The sequence below is a fragment of the Hydractinia symbiolongicarpus genome, chromosome 10 (assembly GCF_029227915.1).
Source record: "Hydractinia symbiolongicarpus strain clone_291-10 chromosome 10, HSymV2.1, whole genome shotgun sequence".
Classification (NCBI taxonomy): Eukaryota; Metazoa; Cnidaria; class Hydrozoa; order Anthoathecata; family Hydractiniidae; genus Hydractinia; species Hydractinia symbiolongicarpus.
Genome location: NC_079884.1, coordinates 26,853,719 through 26,881,083, shown reverse-complemented (window position 1 = coordinate 26,881,083; position 27,365 = coordinate 26,853,719). Strand labels below are relative to the sequence as shown.

Genomic DNA, 27,365 nt, shown 5'->3' with positions numbered 1-27,365 from the left:
ACTTATTTTTGAAACGACTGCGATTAGAAAGCAATTTTTTTAATTACTTTCTCCTCTGTCATTCATGACAATAAGAAAATTGTGGAAACCAACGGAAAATACTGCAATCCGCTTACCCGATCGTTTTGAAACGAATTGTTTTAAAAATGGAATCTGTTTTTAAGTTGTGCTTAATTGAGGTTAATGACAAATTTGTTGCCAAATAATTTTCATATTTAGCGCACGCTTGAATTTTTTATTATTGACGTTATTAATATTATTATGTAGATTTTACGATTTCACGTTTTTGGCTGTCATTCACAGTTTTTTTAATTTTTTATTTTTTACCTCGAGCGCCAAGTAGCTTGTTTCGACCTTTTAAAAAGAACTGCTACTCGTGATTTTACAAGTCGCCACTCAGTGCGTGTTTTCAAACATTAAGAATGTGATTGGTTGATTTTCGTAGAACATTATAACTTTACCTGTCTTCGTGTTTTTAGATATTACAACTAAAAATTAAAAATAAAGAACCTAACAATTAATGCCATATTGACACGGCAGCCATGTTTTGATAACAGTTCGGAAGGCGTGCTAAGATGGTAGACGTGGATACGGCTAGAAGGAAACTCCTTGAGGCTTTAGGGGAATATGCAGAACGGTGAGTAACTATCGTTTTCAACTTTTCTGCTGACATGTAATCTACTGATATCGCAAAATCTTCTATCAATTGTTATTGTCTGCAGTTAGTTTATTTGTCTGAAGATGGGCAGGAAATTTTTTTTGTGAACCAATTACTGGCCGACGTCGTAAGAGGGAAATGAAAAATTTGCACTTTTCTATGAGGGATAATTGATAGTATCCTTTATCATCTCCATCATAATTGCTGTGGCTTTTTTGTTTTTGGCTTTTTAATTTTTATGGAGACGACATTATTTAAAACCAGACGACGTCATTTAAAACCGGATGACGACATTTAAAACCAGACGACGTCATTTGTAACCAGACACGTGGATTTTTTTTAAAACTTGACTTCTTTTCCAATATCACGAATAATATATTGCAATGATCTCAACAAATACAAGACCATTCACACAAGCTGCTTTTATAAAAAAATTATTTTTCCACCCTTAGTAGCTAATGATTATACGAAGTAAAATTATCATCCAAAATATTGACTCGCTTAATCGACTTTGTTTGACTCGTACATTACGAATTTTTTTACATGAAACAAAACAAGTTTTCTCTTTCGTTTTATTTGTTTAAACACCTCATAGTCTTTTCCTTAAGAAAGGGCCTATTGTTATAACGACTGACTGCTTCCCTGTTTTAGAGTTCTGTGTTGCACCCGTAGATATAGAGAGGGCGATAATTTTTTTAGGTACTGGATTAATATGAAGCTATGGTACAAACAGAAGGTAAGAAATGTTCCTCTTATTTCTTTATGCAGTTATATGCACTAATTATTTACCAAGTCCTAAAATTTTATGTGTGACTTAACATGACTAGTTTATTACTCCTTAGTCTATTTATTCGGTCACGTGGTTTTTCTCCACTCCTTACTTTTACCAATAATATGAACTTTTTGTGCAATTTTTTTTCTCTTTGCAGATCAGCAAAGATGACTTTGACACACAAGCTTTTGAGTTGTTGGGTCCAGGAAAAATTAATTACCATAATGAATTCATATTGTCAATCTTAGCAAAATGCCAAGCGATTGCGGCCAGTGCACCTGGTAAGAAAAATTTAATAAATACGTATTCGTAGATAAAGTGGTTCCTTTTTTTTGCAGAATGAATTAATTAATTGTATTAAAAAGATATGCAACGTAGTAATATACCTGTTTTTACATACATTAAGAAAATATAACCTGTTTTTTTGTATTTCTTTGACTCAAAAGGGTAGAGTTATTGCGTTTACAAATTTCACTTTTACTGAATTAACAGGCAAGAAAATTCTAGCTTTAATTTTTAACGAAACAACACAGCTACATGTTCGAGGAAATACAAGGTTACAGGGTTACAAAACGGTTGTTAACTTTAATCATTTGACGTTAAAACAAGAGAGAGTTGTGTGAGTACTTAACCTCGACATCCGCTTCATACAACGAACCTTGTTAAACGAACTTTTCAAGTGATGGCTGATGTTGTGACTGCTTGCCTTAAGTTTGAAGTAATTCACAATATGTTACTACTTGAACTCGCAAAATTTAATACCCGCAGAGTAAGGGAATATATATCAAAATCTACGTTAAAAAATTGCCCTCTACGCGAAATATTTTTTTATGAAATTTAAAAATCTCGGAAAATAATGCATGGTGGAACGTCATTTTTATTAATTTATATTTGTATCTTAGCTACCCACTCAAAATCGACGCAAAAAGCTCATCCCAAATCCCTTCACCTTCGGAAACCCCGGGTGAAGCGACGTAGCGAAGATAATAATACACCACAGGTATTCATTACTTCCTACGAGTTAATTTATATTTACTTTGCTCTGACATTTGTGAGTAATTTCCCCCTCATTAACGTTGTTCTCCACTGCATTTTTAACAATGAGAAAATTTGATGTTTTTCTTTTAGCAAGGTTTTATCAGCAGTGATCCACTGAAAACGACTCCACCATTCTTGAGCAAGGTAATGTAAATATGAAAATATGTTTTAATATTTTTGACAAGTAAATGTACAATAGTAATGTGGTCATTCCTATTTTTAATTTGATTTTAATTTGTCTTTATATCTCTTATTTTCTATCTTCTCATACGTCACGTGGTTTATTGGGTGTTTTCTCACTCCAGGGTAAGAATGTTTTTAAAAATCATTCTTTGATTTTATTGCGTGTACCTGTTACTTTAGAAATTTTTCCTTTGTAAGTTTCTTATTCGCAAAAAAATTCATAATTTAAAAAGTGCTTAATATGTTCAACGTACAAATTTTCGAGATTTGAGTGAAAAATCAAGTTTAATATAATTAATCAAATAATGATTCAGTCTCCAGGAACTCCATCTCCTGAAAACATATTTCCGTGATCTTTGTTTCTCGTAGGTGAAGACCAGCAAAATATTAGTCTATGTTCTCAAGAGTTGGTTCTACCAGATATATCAACACTGCATGGTCGGTTATATCTTGGAGCGTGGGATGCGGGTTTAGATTCGATAGCAGATGAAACAGCACCATTGCTTGCTGCTGCAGTTGAGGTAGGTTACTGTTGTTGACTTGTCAACGTTGTGAAATTTGAGAGCGTTCGAAGAAAAAAGAACTGCAACTAAGGAGAGAATTATATTAAATAATTTGAGGTGGTAAAACTGTCAAATACTTGTTTGTTTGTTTTTCGAGGAAAACCAGTCATCCTATTTGACAAATGCCATGTCAACTGTCATGTTTTTTTTTTGTTTTTTTTACAAAGGCTCATCTCAAGAACATTCTGCAGGCGTGTATTTCACGTAAAAAACCATATGCTATCCGCTCAGGAAGTCATTTTCAATATAAATTCGGTTCCGCTCACATGAGAAGTAATTTATGCAACGGAAACCTGTACGAGGAAAGGTAGGCCACGCCCTCATTGTATGTAATAACATAACCGACTCAGACTTACCTTTGATGCAAGTGAGTAATCCGTTGCGCTTCAGGATTAAATTATCTGTGAAAATTAAATTATCTCTCTAATCGTTTCAAAATTTTTCTTGTATTTAATACAGCCGGAGTAATTTCTTTTGCTAAAAATAAGTTCCGCGAAAATGGAATTTTATTTTTTAAAACAAGTCAGCAAAATTATATTACTGCGGTTTGTAATTGTCGCCCAAGTTTGCGTAAACTGCTCGTCTTAAAGTTACAAAAGTTAAAATTAAGTTGCATAGACTTTCTCATGGGGCAAAAAATTGTCATATGCAACGATCGTCATATGCCGACCTATTTTAGACATAAAAGATGAAGAGTTTGGGGCACATTTATGGACCTGTTTAAAATCAAACTAAAAAAACAGCATTTAAATGTTTCCTTTTTAACAGAAATTTTCACCAACAGCGAACACAAGACCAACTTGGCCATTCGAACCCTCATCGGACATACGACCAGGCCGAAGCAGAAGCCTATTCAAAATTCGCTTCTGCGGAAGTTCGAAACTCAGTATTATCTCCAATATCATTGTTCGACCTGAGAAGTACCCTTCAAGTAAGTTATTTTTATCTATGACGTATTTTTACTTTCTCTTTTAACTTGTTGTAGACAAACATAATTAACTCGCCGCGTGTTACAAGGTATGATAGCTTTTTGTTTTTCACATCTTTTTAATAACCTACACCCACCCGTATGTTATCTTTTCATCGAGATTACACTTCCCTTAATAATAATGATTAACGTTCATCTGTATGCAAATCATATTCCCCCGCAGGATAATTGCCACCTCGGACAAACAACTCTGCTACCCCTACCCTGATTAAGTCTCCCCGGAGAGCTCCTACTAAGGAGAATCCCCCGCGTGGATTTGACCCCACATTTCCACATAAAAACCTTCCCCAACCCCTCCATTTAACTGCAACCAGAATAGCGACCAGAATCGTTTGAATTTTGGAGGGTAAACTTTTGGGCATAGTTGGACACTTCAAATTTCCACGCAAGTCTCAAACTTTTTGTTTTTGACATGGAGGTTTATACCTTCATAGTAACAAAGTGAAAGTTGTCCAAAGATGATAGATTTCCCAAGAAAGCCTGACAGTTTGGAGTATTATGAGTGTACGACGGAAAAGTAGTTATTCCACGTAAAAACTGTCCAGATGATGATTAGCCAGTTCGTTTTAGAACCAAAAAGGGTAGATGTGTGAATCTTGATGAAAATAATTTCTTCTAAGGTTTGCTTAATTGCAAATAACCGATTCTAGATTTGTTTTGTTTTATTCTTTTGAGTGTGTAATTTTCAAAAACAAATACAATTTTAAAATGGCAACTCGAACTTCTGCTAGCCTCCCACATATCTCATGTTTTTCTCGTGTATTTTCGAATAATTTTAAAGGTCACACCATTTGGATTTAAATAACAACGCTAAAGCAATTTTATTCGTATAAAGTTCGTGTAGTAAGGTTAACATTGAGTTAAGGAGGTTAAAATCGCGAATATAACTTCAGAAATTAATTTCTTGTCTTAATATAACAGGCAGGTCTATTATATTGTCCCACTTTTGTACTTCTGCCCTATTTTGTTTGCTTGTTTGTTTTTCACATTTCACTAAGTGTACCTATACTTTACGTGTGTGTAGTTGTGGCAGGTCTGTCAGAAATAAACGATAAAAAAAATTTAACTAATATAGATTGCTTTTATTAATTTGTCTTTTATTAATGAAGTTGTTTTTGTTCTTCTTTACAAACAAAAGAGTATTCATCATAGTCTTTTTTATTAGCAAGTATTCGTCAACTTATTTCTGTTTTGAAAAGTTGCTAATGTTAATGTCACAAGAAATAAGAACTCTTTCACCAAAGATTCGTTCTTAGATAGACACAGGCTGAGTTTAACATAATATCTTTTTCTTATTTTCCAAAAGGAGAACCAGAACATCATTCCGAGTCACACTGTTCGCACTGGCAACATGGAACGCGTGTTAAGCAACATGTGGCATCCTGGACATGATGAAATTTGTCAAAACGAGCTGTACATCCTGGAGACGCGGAAGCTGCATGAAAAGCTTAAACAACAGCGTGGTTTAAGAGTATGATATCCAGCTCAATATTTCATTCCGGTGAATGTATTTTGAAATGTGTGAATGCTATTATTAGCGATCGTCAATTCTTCATAAGCTTGTGCCAACTTTTTTAGTAACATTCCACTAGATGTATTAAATTCTTTTCCAAATACTCTTTCTCAATTTTTATTGTATTGTTTAGTCACAAGAGATAATTCAGACATGCACACCTTTTTGTAATGCATACAAACTTCAATTTTAATTGCAGATTGACAATTAAGGATTAAATAGTGTACTTTCGGACCAAAAATATTCTTCGACTAAATCAACTCTGCCAATAAACACATTCGTCAGAACCAATAAGCGCAAAGCAAGCGCGACCTCATCTTAAGTAATACGGGAATTAGTCATGTTTATTCGGGTGGATGAGACCATTCGCGGTCAAAACAATAAAGAAGAAAGGATTTCCCATTAATGATCTCGCGAAGAAAAAGCAATAGAAGAAATAAATCAAAAAGTGTCTGACCACAGAATTGTTTTTTTGCGACGTAGGGTAATTTTTCCAACCTTTTGATTTATCAGTGATAGAAAAATTATGCTGCTTGTCCTGTCTATCATGCATTCAGTGTTCATTAGTTTTGTAATTTTTTTTACTGCCAAACTCCTAACGATAAATTCCATTTTGTGTTTTCAACTGCATGAAGTTGCAAAAAAAGGGTAATGTGTTCTTGCAAAACTGCATGCGTGGGGTGGAAAAGCAGGATTGCAAAGGAAATTTTTGGTTCAGTACTTTCATTAATAGATTTTACAAGATGCTAAAGATTCATTTTTTCCGCTATCTTCTCAAAAACAACTTTCAACTTAATTTTCTTCTATTACGACAATCGTCGTTTACATGTTGTAACAGATACAGAAAAAGATCTCTTGTTTTTTTAAGTTTACGTTTTTTTTCTAAATATGTCTTTGTTGCTGGTTGGTATTAGCATAAAAAAATAATTTTGTATTAGCTGTGCTTTCCAGCTTTATAATCTAGATATTTTTCAACAAAAATTATAAATTTCCTGTAATCAATTAATGTACATGCCAGATTTATAATCGTGTTGTTACATTTCATGATCTGAATGAATTTAATACTGGGTATCAAATTATGTCGGTAGCGCCTTAACCAATTTGGTAATTCCGGCTGTCTGAGACAGGCGAGTAGATAAGTTGCTTTTACTAAAGAAGTAACTACAGCATGTCCGCGTGGTTTTACGAAATCCTCTGTTCAATTTTAAAATTTTCTTTAAAAAAAGCCATGTGTAATAACCGTTTTTTTTTTTTTTTGTTCTCTCGATGCATTTCTTTTGTTAGAAATACATGCACATTCCAACACTGCCTTGTTTATTTCGGCTAAAAATTTTTAATTATTCGCGCCTTTTTAAAGAAATCAACAAAAACAAATCTATGAAAAGAAAAACAAACTTCTGTAGGTATATATACTAAAATCGTAATCATTTTCGAAAATGTGTTTAAATGCTTTAGCCATTTATATGTTTTTGAAAATGATTACCCAGTTTTAGATGTGTAAGGAAATTGTCAAATAAGTTTTAAAATATCTTTTTACTTGATTTTTCTGTTAAGACCTTTTATATTTTAGCCAACATTATTTTTTTGTGTTATCTTCATGAATCCGGTTTTTACTCAGCTACAATCCCGGACAAAGTTGGTTAAGAAAAAACGAAAAACAGAACACTCTCTTGTTCCACATGTTTGTATCTTCATTTATGTGAAAATTTATGTGTGTTTACCAACCTAAATCAGTTAACAAATTTATACCAAGTATATGCCAAAGTACCATGCAGGTATTGGTATACCATGGACCAATTTCCAGTACCTCCTTCGTGATACAGGGTTACAGTGTGATTTAAACATTGAAACGGGGGAGGGGGGGGGGGGGAGTTTCCAACTTTTTTTGATTTTTTTACTTGCTACACCTGGGTCTTTGGCTCCTGCCAGCTACCTCTGGCTAAAAAAATAAAAGTAGTTGAACACGCTTGGTCAGAACAAAATTCCTAATCAAATCTTCCTTATGCTAAATGCAGTTAGGTAACTACAAATTTTACTGTTATATAAACTTTGGCGAAAGTGTGAAATTTATTGATACAAGTAGTCAACAGTCTTAATTAACCTGTAATACTTTAGCAGTTTAGAGGCTAGAGGTTTTTTTACTAACAATTAGTTTTGTAGCAACAGGTTGTTTTAAGTGTTTTTTTTTATTAAACCGAAGTTGTGATAAGGTTTTTTTGGAAAAAAATGTACGTATGTGCAACACAATTTACCTTTAACCGCATTTTTTCCCTTTTAATTGATTGTTCAAGCCTTACAATAAATTTTAAAATATTCTTGTAGGTTTTACGACAGCTTGTCTATTGTAACAATACGCAAAAAAAAAGTTTCATTTGTGAGCCAACAAATTTGGTTTTTCTTGACGCTAATATGTTAGACTGGCGTCAATGCATCAAATAGGATTAGTAAAGTAATCGCATTGCACATTTAAATTTTGAGGTCAAATAACTAGCAAATGAGTTGAAATAAGTGAAGTTAACTTCTATGTCTTTAAAAATTTTACCACTTATCTGTTCAGTCATTGTCATTGAATAATATAGATATTATCATGTTATGAACAAGCGAGTTTATTCTAGGCTACGTTTTGTTACGTTACGCTACAGCTGTTGTACACTCTTTTAACTTCTATGGTTGTTCATACGTAGCAATATTCAGAACACTCATATATGCACTGTAAATATCGATATATATTATGATAGTTTCCTTATGTATGACTCTCAAGTCGTATATATAATGTGTTACTTATCATATATATGATCTAGGAGGATAGAAATTTAGAAATTTAGCTATCTTCATCTTGTTATTAAAAGTGAAAGTAACTAATTAGCGAGCCACAATTCCGTGATGTTTTTTGGTACAAAATAAGAGTACCTAGCTAGCTAGCATCTACAAAATATTTGGATGTTTTTTTTATTTTAATGCTTTGTACTTTGAGAATGTGCCTAGGTAGCTAGACTTTTATGTGCGTTATAAACATCAGTCTAAAAACACCCCAGAACATTATAAAAGTATTTTTTAATGTAGGACTAATTCTTGGTTTGCAACCTCGTCCCCGGGGTCTTGTGGCCCCTGAGCCGTTATTACGGAGTGAAGGCAAAATGCCCTGGGAACGAGGTTGCTTGGTTTGGAGACTAAATTGACAGGTGGTGGCGGAATCAAATTTTGAAGTTCCACCAAACATACACTTTTCTTGGAATAAGTAACAAAGCAATAAGCAACTGCTGCTGGGATGATAATTTTATTGCTGTGTGCTTTAGCAACTATATAAAAATATAAAAGTGTATATATATCCTATATGATATACAAAAAAGGATAATTTATTAAAGAGTAACATTTGGGGTTAATCAAAAAAAGTTTGTCATAACCAATTGTTAAGTAACTCTTTGTGCTAAAATCATCAAAAAAGTAACTTTGAGTAAAACTTTTTATTAACCTTTCTTACCATTATTTAGTCAAGATAGCTTGTTTGTTGTTACTGCTATCAACGAGGGTTCTGCAATCATTTTGCAGGGATTCGGAGAGAGAGAGAAAGAGACGGTTAAATTTTTTACCTGCTTCCATGATGGCTTGGCATTTTGATGCCTTGGATTCTTCCATAAAAATTCCAGGAGCATTCCTCTAGACATTGAATTCCTTTTATTCAAATAATTTTTCTATGACTCACTTTTCTGCTGTTTACTCAGAAGCGACGGATCAGGCTCACATAACTCTTTTGTAACACACACAGTGTAACTTTAATAAACTTGCGAAAGCAGATTTGTAAGGTTTGTTTGTTCTTATGTAGATCATCTGTTGTTTTGTAAACATCTTTATTAAATGTTTGTTCAAGTTATTGTTATCTTTGTCCGTACTTACACGACCTCGCGTAAGTGGGTTGACATTTACTTGCCCGGCTGCGTCCTTTTTTAAAAAAAATACGGATTGTTATAAACTTTAAACTATCAAGTAGTGGTGAATTGTCTCTAAAATAAAACTTCCCGCTTACGCCCATTATATAAGTGATTTCGTGTGGAACCAAACTCATACAATATCATCAGGCCTCTGTTTGGAACGGCTTGACACACCGTTTTGAAGAGTCGAGAAGAGCAGTGCAGAGCTGAACTTAACCCCATCAATATTTTTCAGATCGCATACTTCAGCACGGCTCAGCTTGAAAATTTACAAGGTCAGCCGTACGGCACCGCCCTGTTCGACACATCTAGATATTGGTTGCATAAGCTGTGTCGATCCTAACTCGGTAAATATTTTATGACTTCGACTTGGCTGATATAATAATGGACCTTATTCATTGCGCTGTATCTTTTAACGAAAAATTTTCAAAGAAAGATTAATTTGTTAAAAGCGAGGAATATACATATTTCAGCAGGCACAGACTTCATTCAAAGTAGCTTAGTTGTTTTGCAGTAATCTTGTTACGGGAACGAAAAGAGGGATGGTTGTTGAATTTAAATTCTATATGCTTTATTATCAATACCACATACAACTGAATAATCGAGACAAATCACATTTTTTTACAAATTTTTAGTTACATTTTTTGCAGACTCGTTTATCCCCTTGAAGGTAGAATTTTTCCCCAGAAAGAGGTTTTTGACATTTTGCGCAAACGAAACATTCATTGTGAAAACTTTTTCCTTCATACGTGACGAACTTCACGTTGGTGTCTGTCAAGGGTTTGTAACAGACTGCACATTTCTTGGCATGAAATGCTGCATAGCATTCTTGATCGTAGTTAAATCCTTCGTGTTTGTAGATGGATTTGCCTAAAAAAAGTTGAAAGTTTAACACCACTTTTGTCATTAAATAGCTTTCACTTTGAATATTCTTTAATTGAAGTACTGAACAGTGGTTCAAGTTTAACGCCGTGTGAGTTTATATATACTCGTGTCCATTTTTATCGATAGCCTTTTACACATTTATTTTTTCTTTTGGATTTAAAATTATTGCTTTCCCTTAATAATAGCATTCATCACAAAATTTTTGTTCTTCCACTATGTAAAAATTTAATTCGTGCAGCGGTTTTTTACATTTTCGACAAGCAAAGCACTTTGGATGGTAGGTGACCCCCTCGAATGTTATGTAGCTGCTGCCTTTGTTTACCAATGCCTGGTCACATTTACCACAGTACTTGGAAGAAGTCGCGAAGTAATCATGGAATAATTGTCCGTGGTGTTGAAACGCTTCTACCTCTGTAATGCAACAAGAAAAGCTTTTCTCGTTTACCTGTATAAACGAGAAACGCTACTTCTTCACATTTAAGAAAAGAATTGGAAATAATACATTGACAAATTTTTATTATCTTTAAAATTAAGAAAATTACAACATAATCAAACCGTGTGATTAGAGCATCCAAATATTATTTAACTTGTTATATATATATATATTAAACAATTTAAGCAAACTCATGCCCAGTTCTCATAGTAGCTATAATTGCATACTAACCGTATTTGGCGAATAATAAATACTTATTAATGACTACAACGCAACCTCGTTTCCGGTTCTCTTTTCCTAAAGCGCCATTACGAGGCAGCCGTAGCTGTTGGTGAACACACCAGAGTCCGGGAAGGAGGTTGTAAATAGTCTATACTTATTTAAGAACGTATAATCACTTAAAACATGTATATCTTTACTAACTATATATTAATTGAGTTCTTCAAATATTATCACATGAACATGTTGTGATGTGACAAACATCCACAAGACGTCACAATGCATTCTCGATTAAAAAATATGTGCAAATCATAAAAATTCCACTAAATACTTTTTAGTGGAATTTTTTTTTTCAAAGTTGATCTGTTTGATAAGAAATACTTCAATGACAATCTTCGCACACTTTGGTGTCATCTACCAAGTAGAACTGCTTTCCGGACAATGTTTTCTTGCATTTGTGGCAGACAAAGCAATCAGGGTGATATGTTTTGCCATCATACGTGACGTACTTGATTTTTGGATCCACCAACGCTTGATAGCAGACAGCACATTTTTTAGCATGAAATGTTGAATAGCATTCCTGATCGTAGTTGTGCCCTTCATGTTTGTAGATGGATTTACCTGCAGCAAATTTACTACTTCAACTCAACACAACTGCTAACTGGATTGTCGATCTTAATTTTTTAAACACGAAAGTTACAAAAACCTAGATTTTTTTTAAATAGCTACTGATTTTTACATGCTTTTTATTTCTTATCAGGACTTTTTTCTTATCAGGACTTTTTTCTTATCAGGACAATTTTTTGGATTCTGCATGGAGATTTTTGAATGCTTTATATATTAAAAATCCTGCCCTGTCAATTTGCAAATTTACTTTTTTTAATTTTTTTTAACGTTTCTTGAGTAAGCAGTTAAATGAACCGCCAGTTTCAACCTCCTGTCTTTGAATTAACACAAATTTGCTCGAGGAAAATTTGAGCGTCCCATAAAAATTGTTATTTGGTGGGAAAATGACCAACCGTACAGTTGTTGAAAAGCCAGTTTTCGGTGAACTTTCGTGATAAAAAAATTAAAATCCATAGATAACATCAGGGACAGATTCTAGAACTGATTCTATCGATTGATGGATTGTACCACTTCAAATATAATTAATATATTTTTTTTTTGCTTTTATTTTGCAAGTTTATCTGGTCATTAATTTTTTTCGTCAATAATAAAAAACAAGCGAGTTAAACAAGGTACCTTATTCGTACCAATTTTCGCGCAACAGGATTAAAGGATAATTTCCCGTTCTCGCCTATTCACACTAAATTTCATTTTATTTAAATATGTTTTTATTTCGTAATTATTTAACCAGCTACGCCAGATCAAGTTATGAAAGTGAAAATGATATAATGACGAAATTCTGTCAAAAAATACTTTAAAACACTCAGCTTTATCATAAAAAATAAAATTATTGAAGGTGGCCGAAATGATTTAAAATTAATAAACAAGAATAGTGAAAAAGCTTAAAATCATTTTGAACAACTGCATATCTTTGCGCCAACCTCGCTCCTAAAAAAACGTAGTCTCAATATCGAAAATTAGAAAAAGACCCCTGTGTGAACAAGGTTAAGTATGCGCAGAAAATGGTACGAGTAAGGTTTTTCATGTTCAAAATAAAAATCTATCGATAGACTCAGTACTATTTACGTGTAGGTTACCGGCTAGTGTTTTATTGCAAGATTGACATGTAAAACAATCTGGATGGAATGTTTGACCACCGTACGTCACATAAGTGATGTTCGGATCAGCTAGGGTTTGTTCACACTTTCCACAGATTCTAGCATGAAACTTGGAGTAGCATTCAGCATCGTAGTTGTTTCCCTCATGTTGGTAGATTTCATCTCCTGTAAATTTGGAAGGGAGAGCTCTACGTAACGGCTTAAATCATACTCTCCTTCACAGTGCTTTTATAACCAAAATAATTTGATTTAAAGGATGCGTTTTAAAGTATTTTTATGTATGCCTGTTGTTGTGCATCAGTATACTGAAATTATTTTGATTGGTCTATGTACAAGGGAAACTGAAAACTAGATATTTAATATCGTGGCCTACATTGTATTACTACTAATTACGTTTATGTGAAGAGTGCACAGGAAAAAGCTTTAGTTGTATCTGGCACTCTCTTGAACAAAAAAGAATAAAACTTTTAATGTTAATTTTAGGAATTACATTTTAAGCAGAACAAATCTCCTCCCACTAGTCGGCCAGCCAATCAAAATGTTCATAATGAGTTAATTTGGAATATCTCGCTTAGTGTAGATGACACGTTCCGAGTTCCGTCCGCAATGAGATCTCTACGGCGTTTGTTATTCCTGTTGCTGTGGTAACACAAAAATGGCGGTAATTTATCTCCATCATAAATCGGTTAACACTTGCTGTCTTTCGTCATATCAGTCATTATTAATAAATGTTTAATATTTAGCATGCTTGTACTTTTTTATTGTACTTTAAATACAAGAATTTTTTCTGTTTGCATACGTGGGCTGTGTTTACATTCAGAGAAAAGAAAATCGTGTTTACACTACGAAAAGTAAAATAATTTTGTTGCTATGTAATTTGTAAACAATAAATATATAATGACTTTCTTAAACATCAAATGTTGTTGTGAAAAGCGTTTGATTATTTTCAAAATGGTAGACTTTAATAACAAAAAAGAACATTACCTGATAACTGTTTTCTGCATTGATGGCAAATAAAGCATTCGGGATGATACGGTTTCTTTTCGAACGTGACCGTGGTATCGTGGATAGCGTTTCCACATTTCGTGCAATGCTATAAAAACATTAAAGATTATTTCTCTTTAATTCTACGAATTAATTGGAACCTAACAATATGATACTTTTGTGGTTTAAAATAAAAAAATAAAAAAGAGGACGCCTTAAGAACTTAAGTATTTTGTTTAAAAACTTCAAGACAAAAGAAAGGCGAATTTAAAAGAATAAAATTATAACTTCGTTATACTTTTTTTTATAATAAAAGTTCTAAAAAAGATTAGACGAGGTATATAATCATGTTTGTTATATGCTTACACTCAGTGAGAAAAAAAAAAAGAAATTCACGAGATTGTAAACACTTACATCTGGCATGGTTGTTAAAAGTGTTCAACAGTTCTTCACCGACCTTTGTATGAAACAGACAGAAGCGGTGTAAAATATTTCTTCGCGCATATATATACAATGCTAGGTGTTGTTGCTATGCCCATCCCCCTATCATTCATGAATCACCAGAGTTGAACACTTTACATGAAATTTATTTGTACGAACATAAACTCATGATGAACAATTATATATTACTGTCCAGCTCGGTTTTAATCTTTATTTACCGATTTGACAGATAAACAATACGCATTGTTATTAAGATTTAATTGTTTAAATATACCAACCTCGAACGTAAACCTCTCTTTTTATATCAGAAAGTTTCAAATGGACCCTGGTACTAACAGAATATTCTACAAGTTATAAAACTATGAAAACAATGAATTCTAAAATACTACCACATCACTATTAATATTTTAATTTATTCTGTTGATTTTAAACTCTTTTAGCTTAACTGGCTTCATGTAATGGGGCATGTAAAGAATATAACCAACGATTCTTATACAAATTTTTACGAAAACATGAGCAAAATTTTTTTAGGTGAACCTCTTTTTCACATCAACAACAAAATTAAGTTTCGAAGTTTTTAATCTTTGAAAGTCTGAGTACTTCTTTCTTATAGACAGCTTACTCATATGAAAACGTGTAAATTATACATTTGAAGCAAAAAGCTAGATTCCAGACTCCCTTAATGCAAAGGATAGATTGCCAGTCGAAAAGTGCGATTCAGAAGTGGGTAAGAGGTTGTTCAAAGATTATTTTTTATAACAGAAATATAATATTACTCTAGATTACATACAACAAAAGTCTTGTGTCTACACAAATAAAAAAATTACGCGCTGTACAATAAAAAGCCCCAGGTCTTATTGGGCTTTTTCTTTTGAACGGTCTTGTTGAGGCCAAGTAAACATGTAGTTGCATATGGAGTTAATTTAACTAAGATTTGTTTTTCAAAATTTTCTAGTATTTAAATAAAAATGGTTTTTGTTATGCGCATTGCCTCTTTTAAAGATTTTAAACTTTAGAACAGAACTTTTAAATCCTTTTTTGAAATCTACTTTAAATTCGCACTTTTAGAACCATTTTTTGCGCAGGAAAGCGTAGCCCATTTACTGATGTCATTATTGGGCGTAAATAAAATTTCCGCCATTTGCCTTACAATAGTTGAAGTTTTAACTTAGGCCAGGACACCAACTTTTAGGCGTTTAGACTCACAAGCACTCCCTGTTTTCATAATTTAAAATTGAGCTTTGGAATACACTTTCTGGAATCTTCCTTAAAATAGCATTTTTGAAACTACTTCTGGAATCGCGCACGTTATAGAAATTTTGTCTTTCAAGTACGTTCACACATAATGACAACCAAAATTTTGGAGTTATATATCAGATGTTAGGTAAAAAATGTTGGGCGGTTAAAACATCGATGGATTTGTATGTCAACTGCCACAACATTATCCGCTATCCGCGAAACATGCTTACTATATTTGCGATAAATTCCTTCACTTTGTTATAAAGACTTCGTTTTGGTCTGCAGGGTTCCCTGGTCCCGGGATGCTGAATTAATACCAGGAAACCACATAGGATGAGGACAAAACATATTCCATTTTAGTCGCTATTTATTTCCAAAAGCAGTTTGAAATTTTAAAATAAAATGCTACTTAGGAATCTCACACCTAGATCACCTAGATCAACTCTCGATTTGAAATCATCGCATTTGTTACTACGCATTTCAGTAACCGCCACAATACATATTCTTTAACATATGGGCGTGAACCCATATGACTGTATTTTAACTGGCAACCTCGTCCTTGAGGCTCCTTAGGTTTTTTATATTGAGACTGAAAAACATTTTTCAGGTTCTGTCCCAGATGTAAAAAAGCCCTGCGCTCGAGGTCTCGGTGAACCCCCTTCTATCTACTCCCCAGGGAAGGGGATCCCACCTCGGCCAAAACGCTTTGGTGCGCTAAATGATTCAGGGCAAAAAGATCACTTTTGCGTAATTTTATGAATTTACGTATTTATTTTGAACTGGTAAAGATGGCAGCGACGGTAGTGACGAATTAAAATGAATTTTGTAGGGAAAGAGAAATTGTTTTAAAAATCACGCACAGAGCTGCAAATATTTTTTATATTGTTACTTTCTTGGTTTAATTTTTCATTGGTAATAATATATACTGTTAGTGACGACGTTTTGTGACGACGAAAATCTTTTCTCCTGAACTTTTTTCTGAAACTTTCTTCAATTTCTGTTTCAGAAAAAATATTACTGAATATATAGCCCGTGGAAAATCCATGGGAATTTGCCCGTCACAGCGAAGTCGATAAAAATATATGCTATTTGTTGGTAGAGCAGTTTTCTTATTTATTAAGAAAAAAAGGACAAAATCTAAGACAGCGTATATACCACCCTAATTACGTGATTATATAGCTAGCTATCTAAACAAACAGCTCTAGTGACGATCTGGCAATTTCGCTTGCCACATAACTTCATGGTTTTGACTATAAACCATCTCTAAAAACAACTTTTCAAAAATGCTTGCAAACAATGTGGGTGTTTGCGCGCACAGGGCCGAGCAAAAAAGAAACTGTCAAAAACACCCTATTTCTGTGATTTGCATCTTAATTCCGTAATGGGTTTTTTCCAATGTGAGATTCACTGGAATTATTTCTAAAGTCTATTTTATGATTAAAATGGTTCCAATACTTAGTGACTTGTACCAGATAGGGCAGTAGCCGCTTGAAACATCGTTATGTACCTTTTTCTGATGCTCAAAAACAGAGGTGACATTAGGAAACTTGTTGACATGAATTACCAGAGGGACACATGGTAATATTTTTTATTTTTTTAAAATATTCTCCAGCCTGTTTAGTTTCATAATAATATAGGTCTGTCTAGTTTCATAATAATATAGGTTTGTTAGATATATATTAGGCAATGATTAAAAAGGTAACAATAGATTAAAATTTCATTTCCCCACTGCACAAAAATTTTCCCATGTGTAATCTACCCTATGTTTAGGCTGTCCATTCTGTAAAATGCACAATTTTCGGTTTCAGTAAAAGTTACTGACAAAGGTGAAATCACAGAATTAAGACGTTCACCGAATTTGGTCAGTATATGCAACCAAAATCTATTCTTTGCTTTCACCAACAAACACCTAGGTCGGCATGTTCACACAAATTCTAAGTTGGCAAAATTTTACTGAAGGAAAATAGATTTTGGATTTGTTATTTGGTGGTGGCTAGTTTGTATCGGCCGAAAGTAGGTCGATAATTTTTGTTATGTTCTGAATTCCGTATCACCACAGTATCACCTTCAAAAATACCTTTGGAAGGACCCTTTTTCTTCTGGTCTTTTTTTATAAAAATTTTCCGATTATTTGATTCAGAGACATTTGAAGGAATTTTTTGCACAACGGCGATTATACCATTCTTTACAATTGCATCACATTGCCATGAAAAGTCCTTTGTCCTTGTCAACATCATCTTCAAAAAAGTATATCTGCATGTTCTTTTGTTTTTGGATTTCTACTGTCATATTGTTATAAAGATATTGAGTGGGACCATAATAGGAAAAGCCGTTATGAAATTCCTGGGAAGCAGCGATACTGCGATAATTGTGCTAAAATGACACAAGAACCTAGATAACTTAACCTCAATTACTATGTAAGTTTTACCGAAGTAACCCACTCACATACATATCGACTGTATCTATATAAAATAAAATGTAACAATGTACGAATACCTCTACCACGTCAAATAAAATGGATAGTATTCTATTAACCTACATATACACAATACATAGTAATTCTTTGTATTATATATTACACAGCATTGTCAATACAACATTTGTTATTTCATTTTTTTCATATCCACTCCTTATGTTTTGGTCTTAGAATAGGTCCAATGTTCTTTGGAACATAATCTTTGGCTATTTTCATAAATACAGCTCGCTCACTCACACGTGTTTTAGCTGGCGCACTTGCTATTAGAAAAATTGAGTTAATTAACTATTGAAAGCTCCATGAATATAATAATAGGTTGGATATCCAAACAATTCTTTTTTCTAAAAAAATTCACACTTCCAGAAGAAAATTGTGATATGTGAAATCTATGGAAATAATAATTTTAACCGAAGTCCTAACCTGAAGGTCTACTGAAGAAAATAATTCTTTAGATTTTATCTTCTGATTAATATTTGATTCATTAGAAATACAAAAATATATACAACAGCATTGCTTGATATTTGAAGAAAATAGTAGTATTAATTATATATAGCCAATAAAAAACTCGATAAAACTCACCCATCTTACTGCTGCCAGTCAAAATATTGTGTAATGTAATAATAACAATTCTTTAAAAAAATTGCAAATAAAAAACCGAGGTATATTCATAAATTTACTCTAATAACTTTCTTTCTGTGCTTTGACCAACGACAAGGGCATTACGTCACACATAACTTTACTGCCGTCAGAAAAAAATATTTCGACAATTTACTTTTGTGGATACGAACTAGCCACCACATTATTATTTGTAGGTCTTGAAGATTTCATGTGTTTGGGTTTAGGTTTGGGTCAAGTTTAGGTTTGGATCAAGTTCAAGAAACAAATTATTTTAAGTTAGACGCAAATTGACAGGAAAAATAATGCAGCCGGTAAGCTGTGGACTAGTCCAGTCCATTTCAAACTTTATTTTCAGGAGGAAGCATATACCGCCCTTTTATCATCATCCTAATATCTCCACTAGAAAGAAAACGTGATTCACACCATCTATATATTGTTGTTTTGGTAAAATAGATGCACAAATGTGAATTAACTCTATCTCAGAGATCTTTTTGTTTTTCCACAGTTTATGATGCATATTAAAATTAATCGACTAAATGGTCAAATTTTTGGAGGCAAAAAGCTCTCAACTTTAAAAAGACACTTAAAACAAGATATACTAAAAACTGAGAGCTCCAAATTAGAATGTTATATGTTTATACCAGGGTATGTTTGAATTCTGAAGAAATTTTTCTTTATAAATTCTTAGTATTTTAAGAGGGTGGCAATATAAGGACTAACTTGGCGATGACAGGACGGCCTGAAGCAGAAGTAAATTTTGGAAGCCCGAGAGTGCCAGAAGAGCTAGAAAAACCATTTTAAATTGTTGGAAAGATAGAACTTTATGAATCCACAACAATGATGCAGTTCGGCAGGAAAAACTCTAGAAAAGTAGCGATATTAGGGTGGTATACGCTAGAGGCATCTTTTGACTTTAAAATTTAAATACATTTAGCTTGCATGTAGTTTAGATTTAGAACATATAACAGTGAAAAGATTCTAAAATTTTCAGTAAAGTCTAAATTCTGTGATTTGTTAATTATTCTAAGGCTTATTTAGAAATTAAAATGGTGGCAATACTTGCCTACTTGCCTGAGATCCCCACACCAAAAAATTACCCCCGTTTACATTTTAAGCCCCCCATTTCATAATTTTTATCGCAATCCTTCATCTTCCACTACATTTCACACATCATCAAAATGGATACTGAACCTAACCCCCACATCAAAACGGATACTGACCCTAACCCCCATATTAAAACCTTCATTTTTCGGAATTACAAAATCTAAACGAAACTTTTGTATGTTACAACAATGTTACAACTATACTCCAAAAAAGAGGCCTTAAGGCGGCAGTAACCCTTTTATAAAATCGGAATTTTTTTTTTTACATTATTAGTTACGAAAGGTTATTTTCAGACTATATACCTATATTTCTTCTGTTATAACACAATTGTCACGATTTTATAGCTAAAATACTATTATCTTTTACCAAAAATATTTAACCTCAACAATTCCTCTTTAAAATAAAATTCATAAATAATTAATTAGTTCTGCCAAATATAGTTTAATTCAATGCGCTTGTGAAATTTTGCAGAAAGATATGACGTAAGTATTAAAGAGAAACGTTAATAACAACAAAAATGGTGCACTATGTAGAAATTTAAGACGATTTTCATTAAGCTACACTGCATGAGCTTTAACTTTCGATAGCATTTTCGTTTTACTTTAAAATTTTCAGACATGTTGGTGAACCCTGCATCCATGATACGGTGGGTGGAAATCTTCTTATTTGGTATATTTTTCTTTTAACAGCATTCGATGCAGCAGGGGATGCTAACAAAGAATCTCTATTGAGAAAAACAGAAGGCTATTGTTAAAAAAATAAGAATGAACAAAAAAATATGCACACCGTTTTAACAGGGTTAACCCAAGGATCATTTAAAAACAGAAGCTGATGAAAGATAATGAGATTGCAAAAAGTTGGAGCTCGTAAAAGCTGATTTTTTTCTTGTTTATGATACATTTTTAAATAGAAAATTTCTGCTGACTCAGCAATTTTAGTGTTAAGTTAAAATCATTTTATTATGTATTAAGGCCTATATTTTTAGGAAATAGTAAAAAAAAAATGGTATAAATAAAACACTGAGTAAATAATTCAGCTATTTGAACAGCTAAAAAGGGATTACTGCCACCTTAATGCTTTGATGATATTTAACTGTAGATGATGTTGAAATTATAGATTGATTAATTGCTTTAATAAAATGTAGACAAGACAGAAAGAGTTCAGATGAGCTAAGAAGCAGGCTAAGTATTCGTAGCATTTGAGAGGTTACCCATATGTTAAGATTCTGAGTTGGATTTGAAATTTGGAAAGAACGGAGGAGGTTAATTAGGTAAGAAAGTGACTTCATAATTGCTGGGGTAAAGCCCAAAGGAAGAATGGGAAAAACTTGGCAGGAGGTAATAAGGACAGGCCTGATCAGGCTCCCCCCAAAAAAACATCCTAGATTAGATTGGAAGAATGTCATTAATTTACATCGTCTAACCCATGCTAGCATTGAAACAGATGTTGATATAAAAACAATGACGATGATGATAATGATGTAAGTAATGTGAGTAAATTTTGTGTCTGAGAATTTTGCAGGGGCTGTTATGTCTTTTGCTCTGACAGTCTTGCATGTGTTTGTGACTAGTCAAACTATTGGGTTTTGAAGTGAATGTAGTCAATGGTTATATGATATTCTTGCTTATTTTTTAGGTTGTAAAAACTATAAGTATTTCCTTTCAATTTTAAAAATGCCTGTTTCTTGTGATGACTGGATGAAGGCATTAGGCCATGTTTCCGATGCAGAGAATTTGAAAATAACAGTAAAAGGAAGCATGTTTGGAAGTTTTTTAATTGGAATTATAGCCTTCGTATTCAGTCTGCTTCTGGGGCCAGTTGGTTTACTTTTTGGTGGTATAATAGGAAGTTGTGTGGCGTTTTTTAAAATGTGGGGTGCATATAAACCATTGTCTTCTGTACTCAAAGAGCTTACTCCAGACCAGAAAGAGAAACTTTATTCTGAGCTGGCTCAAATACGAGCAAATATCACTGCACAAGATTATGTCGAATTAATGTTATTATTGCAGGGACATGGTGGTTTGCTTGTGAAAAAACAAGTATTTAATTTTTTTAGTTGGTTTTGTGAAGAACACTTTTAGTTTAGATGTGAAATGAAGAACAATTATTCACTAGAATGTTAACTAAATTTGTGTTTATGTAAATGTTGTTGTTTTGCTTTGAGGTCCTCTTTCTTTTTAATAACGAAATTTAAAGACTCCTAATGAAAGCAATTTACTCTAATCAGAAGAATCCTTTTTAGTTGGAAATCATCATTCTGTTAATGTAATTCAGTCTGTTCATTTTCCATGACACTTTACATTTGTCAAGAAAAACCTTTTTTTTAAGGGCACAAGTTTTTTTAAGGAGAGAAAGATTTTACTGAAGAAAAACTATTCAATGTACACAGCATAAACTTACATGAATGTAGTTTATAAAAAAAATTTCAGACGTAAAATTTAACAAATGGAAAAAATAGCATGTAGAAATATAATATCATTTTGATTATTTAATGGTAAATAATCTAAAAGCTCAAATGCACCATTATTGGCTCAAAGTTAAAGTGTTAGTAAAAGAAAATATGCATGGTGCCCAAATATTTTTATTTTTTTAATTGTTTTGAAAATAATGCAATTAATAACAAATTTAATTAATAACAAATCAAAGAGATAAAATTTTGCAAATAGAGTTTTTAACATTCCCAAAAGCAAAAACTTGAACAAAAAGACACAAATTTGAATTTTGTGTTTGCAACATTTTGCTGTTTAAATGTAAAATGTATATGTATATGCTTACCCGCCACGTTGCATTATAGGTTATAAAAGAATGTTGCTTTAACAATTTAAAGAGGTTGCATGCTTTAAAATATGGCAATGAAATCAAGTGATAGATGGCTTGCACGCTTCTTTCATTTATTTCTGACAGGTCTGGTGTTACTCATCATGTTTTTAAAAGACACCACATTAAAACAAGATTTATACAATGGTCATCTATTTTATGTGGCATTTTATTTGACTCTTGTATCAGTTGGTACCGTAATGTATTTTGTGTGCAGTTTTATGGACCCTGGATTTGTAACATACAATACAATAGACGCTGAAACTGGAGTTATTTTTAATTCCAAAGAGGAAGAGTCTCAAATATTGACAACGTCTCATGACTTAGAATCCACAGAGACTTGTTCCATGTTAGAAAAGAGTGCAAGAAATTTGCGTTTACGTAGATGTGGCTTTTGTAACATTATACAACCACTAAGAGCGAAGCACTGTGAGGAGTGCAAACATTGCGTACGGAGATACGACCATCATTGTCCATGGATTGGCAACTGTGTAGGTGAACGCAATCACAAGTTTTTTTTGTTCTTTCTTGGTGTTGAAACTTGTGTTGTGAGCTGGACTGTTTATATTACTGTTCACGCATTCAATCGGGATTTGGAATGGAGAAAATGGTTCGAACACAATTGGATGTATTTAATTTTAACAATATTTCTTGCAGTCATGTTGTTAGTAGTAGCATTACTGTGGGCTTGTCACTCGTATATGATGTTTACAGCTCAAACAACCTGGGAATTTATGTCACGACCAAGGATATCGTATCTAAAGAAATTCCCTACTGATTATAACCCGTTTGATAAGGGCTATATTCGAAACATGCTTAGTTTTTTGTGTTATTTTAGAATTCAAGAATGGGATGATGTTTATGAAGAAGACTAAATTTTTTTTAATATATAAAAAAGTATTTCAGATAAAATTTTATGGTGTTTGGCTGCTGTTTCGTCAGACCTTACATGTAAATTCCTTTTTTATACTAGGTAAAATTTTAAATGTGTATACCACCCGATGGTCTTATTATTTTTACAGACAGAGAAATGAAGAGTTTTATGCATTTTCCTCAATGTTAAAAAGATCTCGGCTATATAATTTAATTTATATTTGTTTATTACTATGTAATAATATTTAGTCAAATGTTTGTGTTTGATAAAAGTGAGAAATTTTTATTTATTTTATAGTTTTAGTGAAAAAAGAGTTTTTACTTACTTGGTATTAATTATTGCTGTTTGTTTGTTTTAATTTATTTCCACTCACATGTAGAATTGTATGTTTTTTTTATTTTTACTGAGCTATTTCATTGGTTTCACTAGAAAGAAAAAGCATATTGTAGTGTAATATAAAAAGTCACATTTATTAGCACACCCGTTCCTTTCCTTCTCCTCCTTTTTTTTCAAAAACGTCAGACTTTTTGGGTGTACTGGAAAAAATTATAAACCTTTCCTTTTTATGTCTTGTAGTAACTTTTTGTTTTGCACCCTTTTCTTTTTTCTTTTCTATTTAAATGTTAATTCGATTGCTATGTTTTTACATGTTCTCATGCAACTTTTCTGTTTCCTTATTTTAACTAAGCGGTAAGAGATTGTATTACTAGTCATATATAAATGTGAAGAAAATAAAAATAACTGCAATTTTTATTAGTAAATGTCTATTTCTTTAATTTTTGTCAACGTATATTTATATGAAAAAACATCCTTCATCGAGACAACGCACTTTTTCCCTCGTGTTGTCTAAAAATGATACACCAAACCTTCATTTGTAAGGATTATATTTTTAGTTATGTATGCATATGTTAGAAAATGATTTCTTTGAACAAGATATCTAACAATGGTATCCCAGCAACGACACAAAACAAACAAAATGGCAGACAACTAAAGATGTGTGTGTTGAACCCATATCCAGTAAAAACGATCAAACTTCCAGCAACGTATCGTTTGTTGATAAACAGTGAAGGTCAATATATTTTGTCACCAGTGACAGAGGAGAGTGTGAAGATGAGCCAATCCTGCAAGTGAGTGCTTACCATTTTATGTTGGTGTTTTATTTATTTGTTAATCTGCTGATTTGGATGGATGTTTCTAACTTTCAATGTCAGAGGTCATTGTTTCACCACCACGTCACTGTTCAGAAACAGATTAATATGTTAAATACGTATTTTTTTGACAGGTGTTGGTATTACACAGCTTCAGTTGTACTTTTTTGTAACAAATTATTATGTCACATTGCTTATTCAAATTTCTTAGTAGCATACATATGTACCATTACTTTGTTTTTTCTTTCAGGTTTTGTTTAAGATCTTTTTTATCACTACACCAACTTTTACGACATGTTCAACTCACACATAAAGTTATAAAAGTGGTTACCTGCCCTGTCTGTAGACGATCGCACGAATCTTCTAATTCTTTCTACAAACATTACGTTTTAAAGCATGCCTGTAAATACACAGAAAACAAAGGAAGCAGCAAAGACGAAACAAAAAACCGAGGGGAAAGAAAAATCAGGCTGCCCAAGAGATTTCAAAAGCAGTATGTTGAAGATTTTCTGTCAGAATATAAAGTTGTTTGTAATGACAACAAAAACAGCTCTCAAACATCAAATTCTAGTGGTATACACCATGAAAAACTAACAAGGGGTAAAAGATTTCAATGCTTGGAATGTCCAGAAGTATTTTGGGAAGCGCAGAAGTTCAAGAGACATATAGTAGACAAACATAGCACGACAAAAACTTTCACTTGTGAGGTGTGTAATGAAGTGTTTGTGAGTAGTGGGAAGTTCAAACAGCATTGCAAGCAACATGGAATCAGTCGACCGTTTAAATGCCAACAATGTGGCAATCGGTTTGCTTATGAAGGTGTTTTGAAGGTGCATTACAGATCGCATAACGATGAACGGCCTTACCAATGCAAGCATTGCGGTGAGTGGCTCTGATTAATTCTTTTGATTAAACTTATTTCGCAAATGCAAAAAAATTAAATGGCGTTCCTTTATTTTTGCGAAAATGGATTTTCTTTTCAAGGCTGTGATAAATAGAACTTTATTTCTATTTTGTTATTAATTTTTTGTGAGCTAAAAATTTTTAAGAGAAATTGGTAATTACAAAATTTGAAATATTTCGTGTGGACTGATTTTAGTAAATGCTGACTTTATGAAACTTGCCCATGTAAGAATTATATGCTTTTGTATGTTATGTATCTCAAATCCTATCTGTGTTGAAGATAATTATAAGCTATTATTATTGTAGTGTTATTAGTTGCTCCACTATTTCCTTATAGATCGTGCATTTAGCCAGAAGAGCACTTTGTCCTCTCACATGCAACGACATACCGGAGAAACGCCACATGTGTGCGACGTTTGCGGACGAGCATTTGCGATAAAAGGTGATTTGCGCACGCACTCACGCATACATAGTTGCGATAAACCATTTTCGTGTGAAACCTGTGGTAGATCTTTTCCGCGCAAATCGAATTACCTAAGACACATGCGTAAACATACTGGCGAGAAGCCGTTTGCGTGCCAGTATTGTCCGAAACGATTTTCACGCTCTGAAAAATGTGCAGAGCATGAAAGAAGTCACACTAACGAACGACCATTCTCTTGTGAAGATTGCGGAGCGAGATTTAGTTGTTCAGGAAATTTTTCGAAACATCGGAAATTGCATAAAGACGGCAAGTACGTAAGAAAAAGAGCTACGAGCTATCGTGCGACGTCGGTGATAAAAAGACGGGTTATTGAGACAAATGAGTCGCACAACACTCCACTGATAGAAAAACACACCGACGATACGAAACACACTTTCCTAACAAAAACAATCGCAACTCAAGATGATGAACATGTTGATGAACCAATGTTCATAAACATTTGCCGACAGCCAACAGAAAAAATTAAGCAAGAAATATCACACGAAGTGGACACTGCTTGTATAAGCGAGCCTACAAATCCGCCAATAACTGGCCAATTCATTAGCCTGACCAGTGATGACATGAAATCTTCTCATGATCAATTTATCACACTCACTGGTACAGATGGGAGGGTTGCGAGCGATGACTTTAAATTTGTAAATCTCATAAGTGGCGAGAACTTCGAACCTGTGTGTGTTAATACTAGTAACATAATAACATTGCCAGATCATGTTGAAGGTTTGCAAGCTAACTTGGTGCATAATCAAGCATACCTTATGCTCGATTCATATCCTAGTGACTCTTTTGCGCAAGATGGATGTTTGACGATTCAAAATCCTTCCTTATTCTTGCATTCAACGACGGAAGTGCACACTGAAAATTTTTCGTATGAACTATCATCCGCGGAGAACGGGTTAACCAGCTCAGTGATGCATCAGCATGACTCATCATTTTTTACGCCTCGATCACCACTTCCATCTGAAAATGAGCTCATATGTGCAGAACTCGACGTCAAGCAGACTTTAGACACAAACACCTTTCTTAACGATGATTATTTTAAAAATTCTGGGACGCTTTCTACGTGAATATTTTTAGGTAAACATATTGTAAAATAATTTGTTGTTTTGACGACATATTACATATTAGTTAGTTTTAACCAAATCAATCAACATATATAAAATAGAAACATGTTTTTTGTTGCAGAAATCTGGAAGACCTGGAATATTCAGTGCATTAATTTTATTTCAGATTGAGAGGCTTAGACTTTTTTTGCCTACGAAAAGTTTAAGAAAATTACACAAAAATACTAAAATTACGTAGCGCCTAAACTTTCGTGAGTCTAAAAAAGTTAGATACTGTAAGTATTTTTGAAAATCATTAAAATAAAGATTTT

At 33.1% G+C, this 27,365-nt stretch overlaps 5 protein-coding genes across 5 annotated transcripts; 3 read left to right on the top strand and 2 right to left on the bottom strand.

Annotated features, from left to right (window-relative positions):
• Positions 1-344: 344 nt before the first annotated feature.
• On the top strand, positions 345-5,873 carry LOC130613230 (transcriptional adapter 1-like). The gene is made up of 9 exons (XM_057434569.1): positions 345-637; positions 1,358-1,394; positions 1,588-1,711; positions 2,333-2,430; positions 2,559-2,613; positions 3,021-3,172; positions 3,382-3,521; positions 3,983-4,145; positions 5,509-5,873. Exons 1-9 carry the CDS (start codon positions 576-578, stop codon positions 5,677-5,679), a joined length of 1,002 nt encoding a protein of 333 aa, XP_057290552.1. The 5' UTR covers positions 345-575; the 3' UTR covers positions 5,680-5,873.
• A 4,831-nt stretch (positions 5,874-10,704) lies between these two features.
• On the bottom strand, positions 10,705-11,466 carry LOC130613026 (four and a half LIM domains protein 1-like). Its single transcript, XM_057434348.1, has 2 exons — positions 11,419-11,466; positions 10,705-10,974 (listed from the first exon to the last, which is right to left on the bottom strand). The coding sequence occupies exons 1-2, from the start codon at positions 11,464-11,466 to the stop codon at positions 10,705-10,707; spliced, it is 318 nt and encodes a 105-aa protein (XP_057290331.1).
• Positions 11,026-14,464, bottom strand: LOC130612444 (four and a half LIM domains protein 2-like). Its single transcript, XM_057433756.1, has 4 exons — positions 14,304-14,464; positions 13,890-13,998; positions 12,885-13,070; positions 11,026-11,802 (listed from the first exon to the last, which is right to left on the bottom strand). Exons 1-4 carry the CDS (start codon positions 14,310-14,312, stop codon positions 11,564-11,566), a joined length of 543 nt encoding a protein of 180 aa, XP_057289739.1. The 5' UTR covers positions 14,313-14,464; the 3' UTR covers positions 11,026-11,563.
• An 8,149-nt stretch (positions 14,465-22,613) lies between these two features.
• On the top strand, positions 22,614-23,459 carry LOC130613025 (palmitoyltransferase ZDHHC12-B-like). Its single transcript, XM_057434347.1, has one exon. The coding sequence runs from the start codon at positions 22,614-22,616 to the stop codon at positions 23,457-23,459; it is 846 nt and encodes a 281-aa protein (XP_057290330.1).
• Positions 23,460-24,317: 858 nt separating this feature from the next.
• LOC130612034 (zinc finger protein 134-like) lies at positions 24,318-27,158 on the top strand. The gene is made up of 3 exons (XM_057433320.1): positions 24,318-24,585; positions 24,857-25,488; positions 25,847-27,158. Exons 1-3 carry the CDS (start codon positions 24,374-24,376, stop codon positions 27,055-27,057), a joined length of 2,055 nt encoding a protein of 684 aa, XP_057289303.1. The 5' UTR covers positions 24,318-24,373; the 3' UTR covers positions 27,058-27,158.
• The last annotated feature ends 207 nt before the right edge of the window (positions 27,159-27,365 follow it).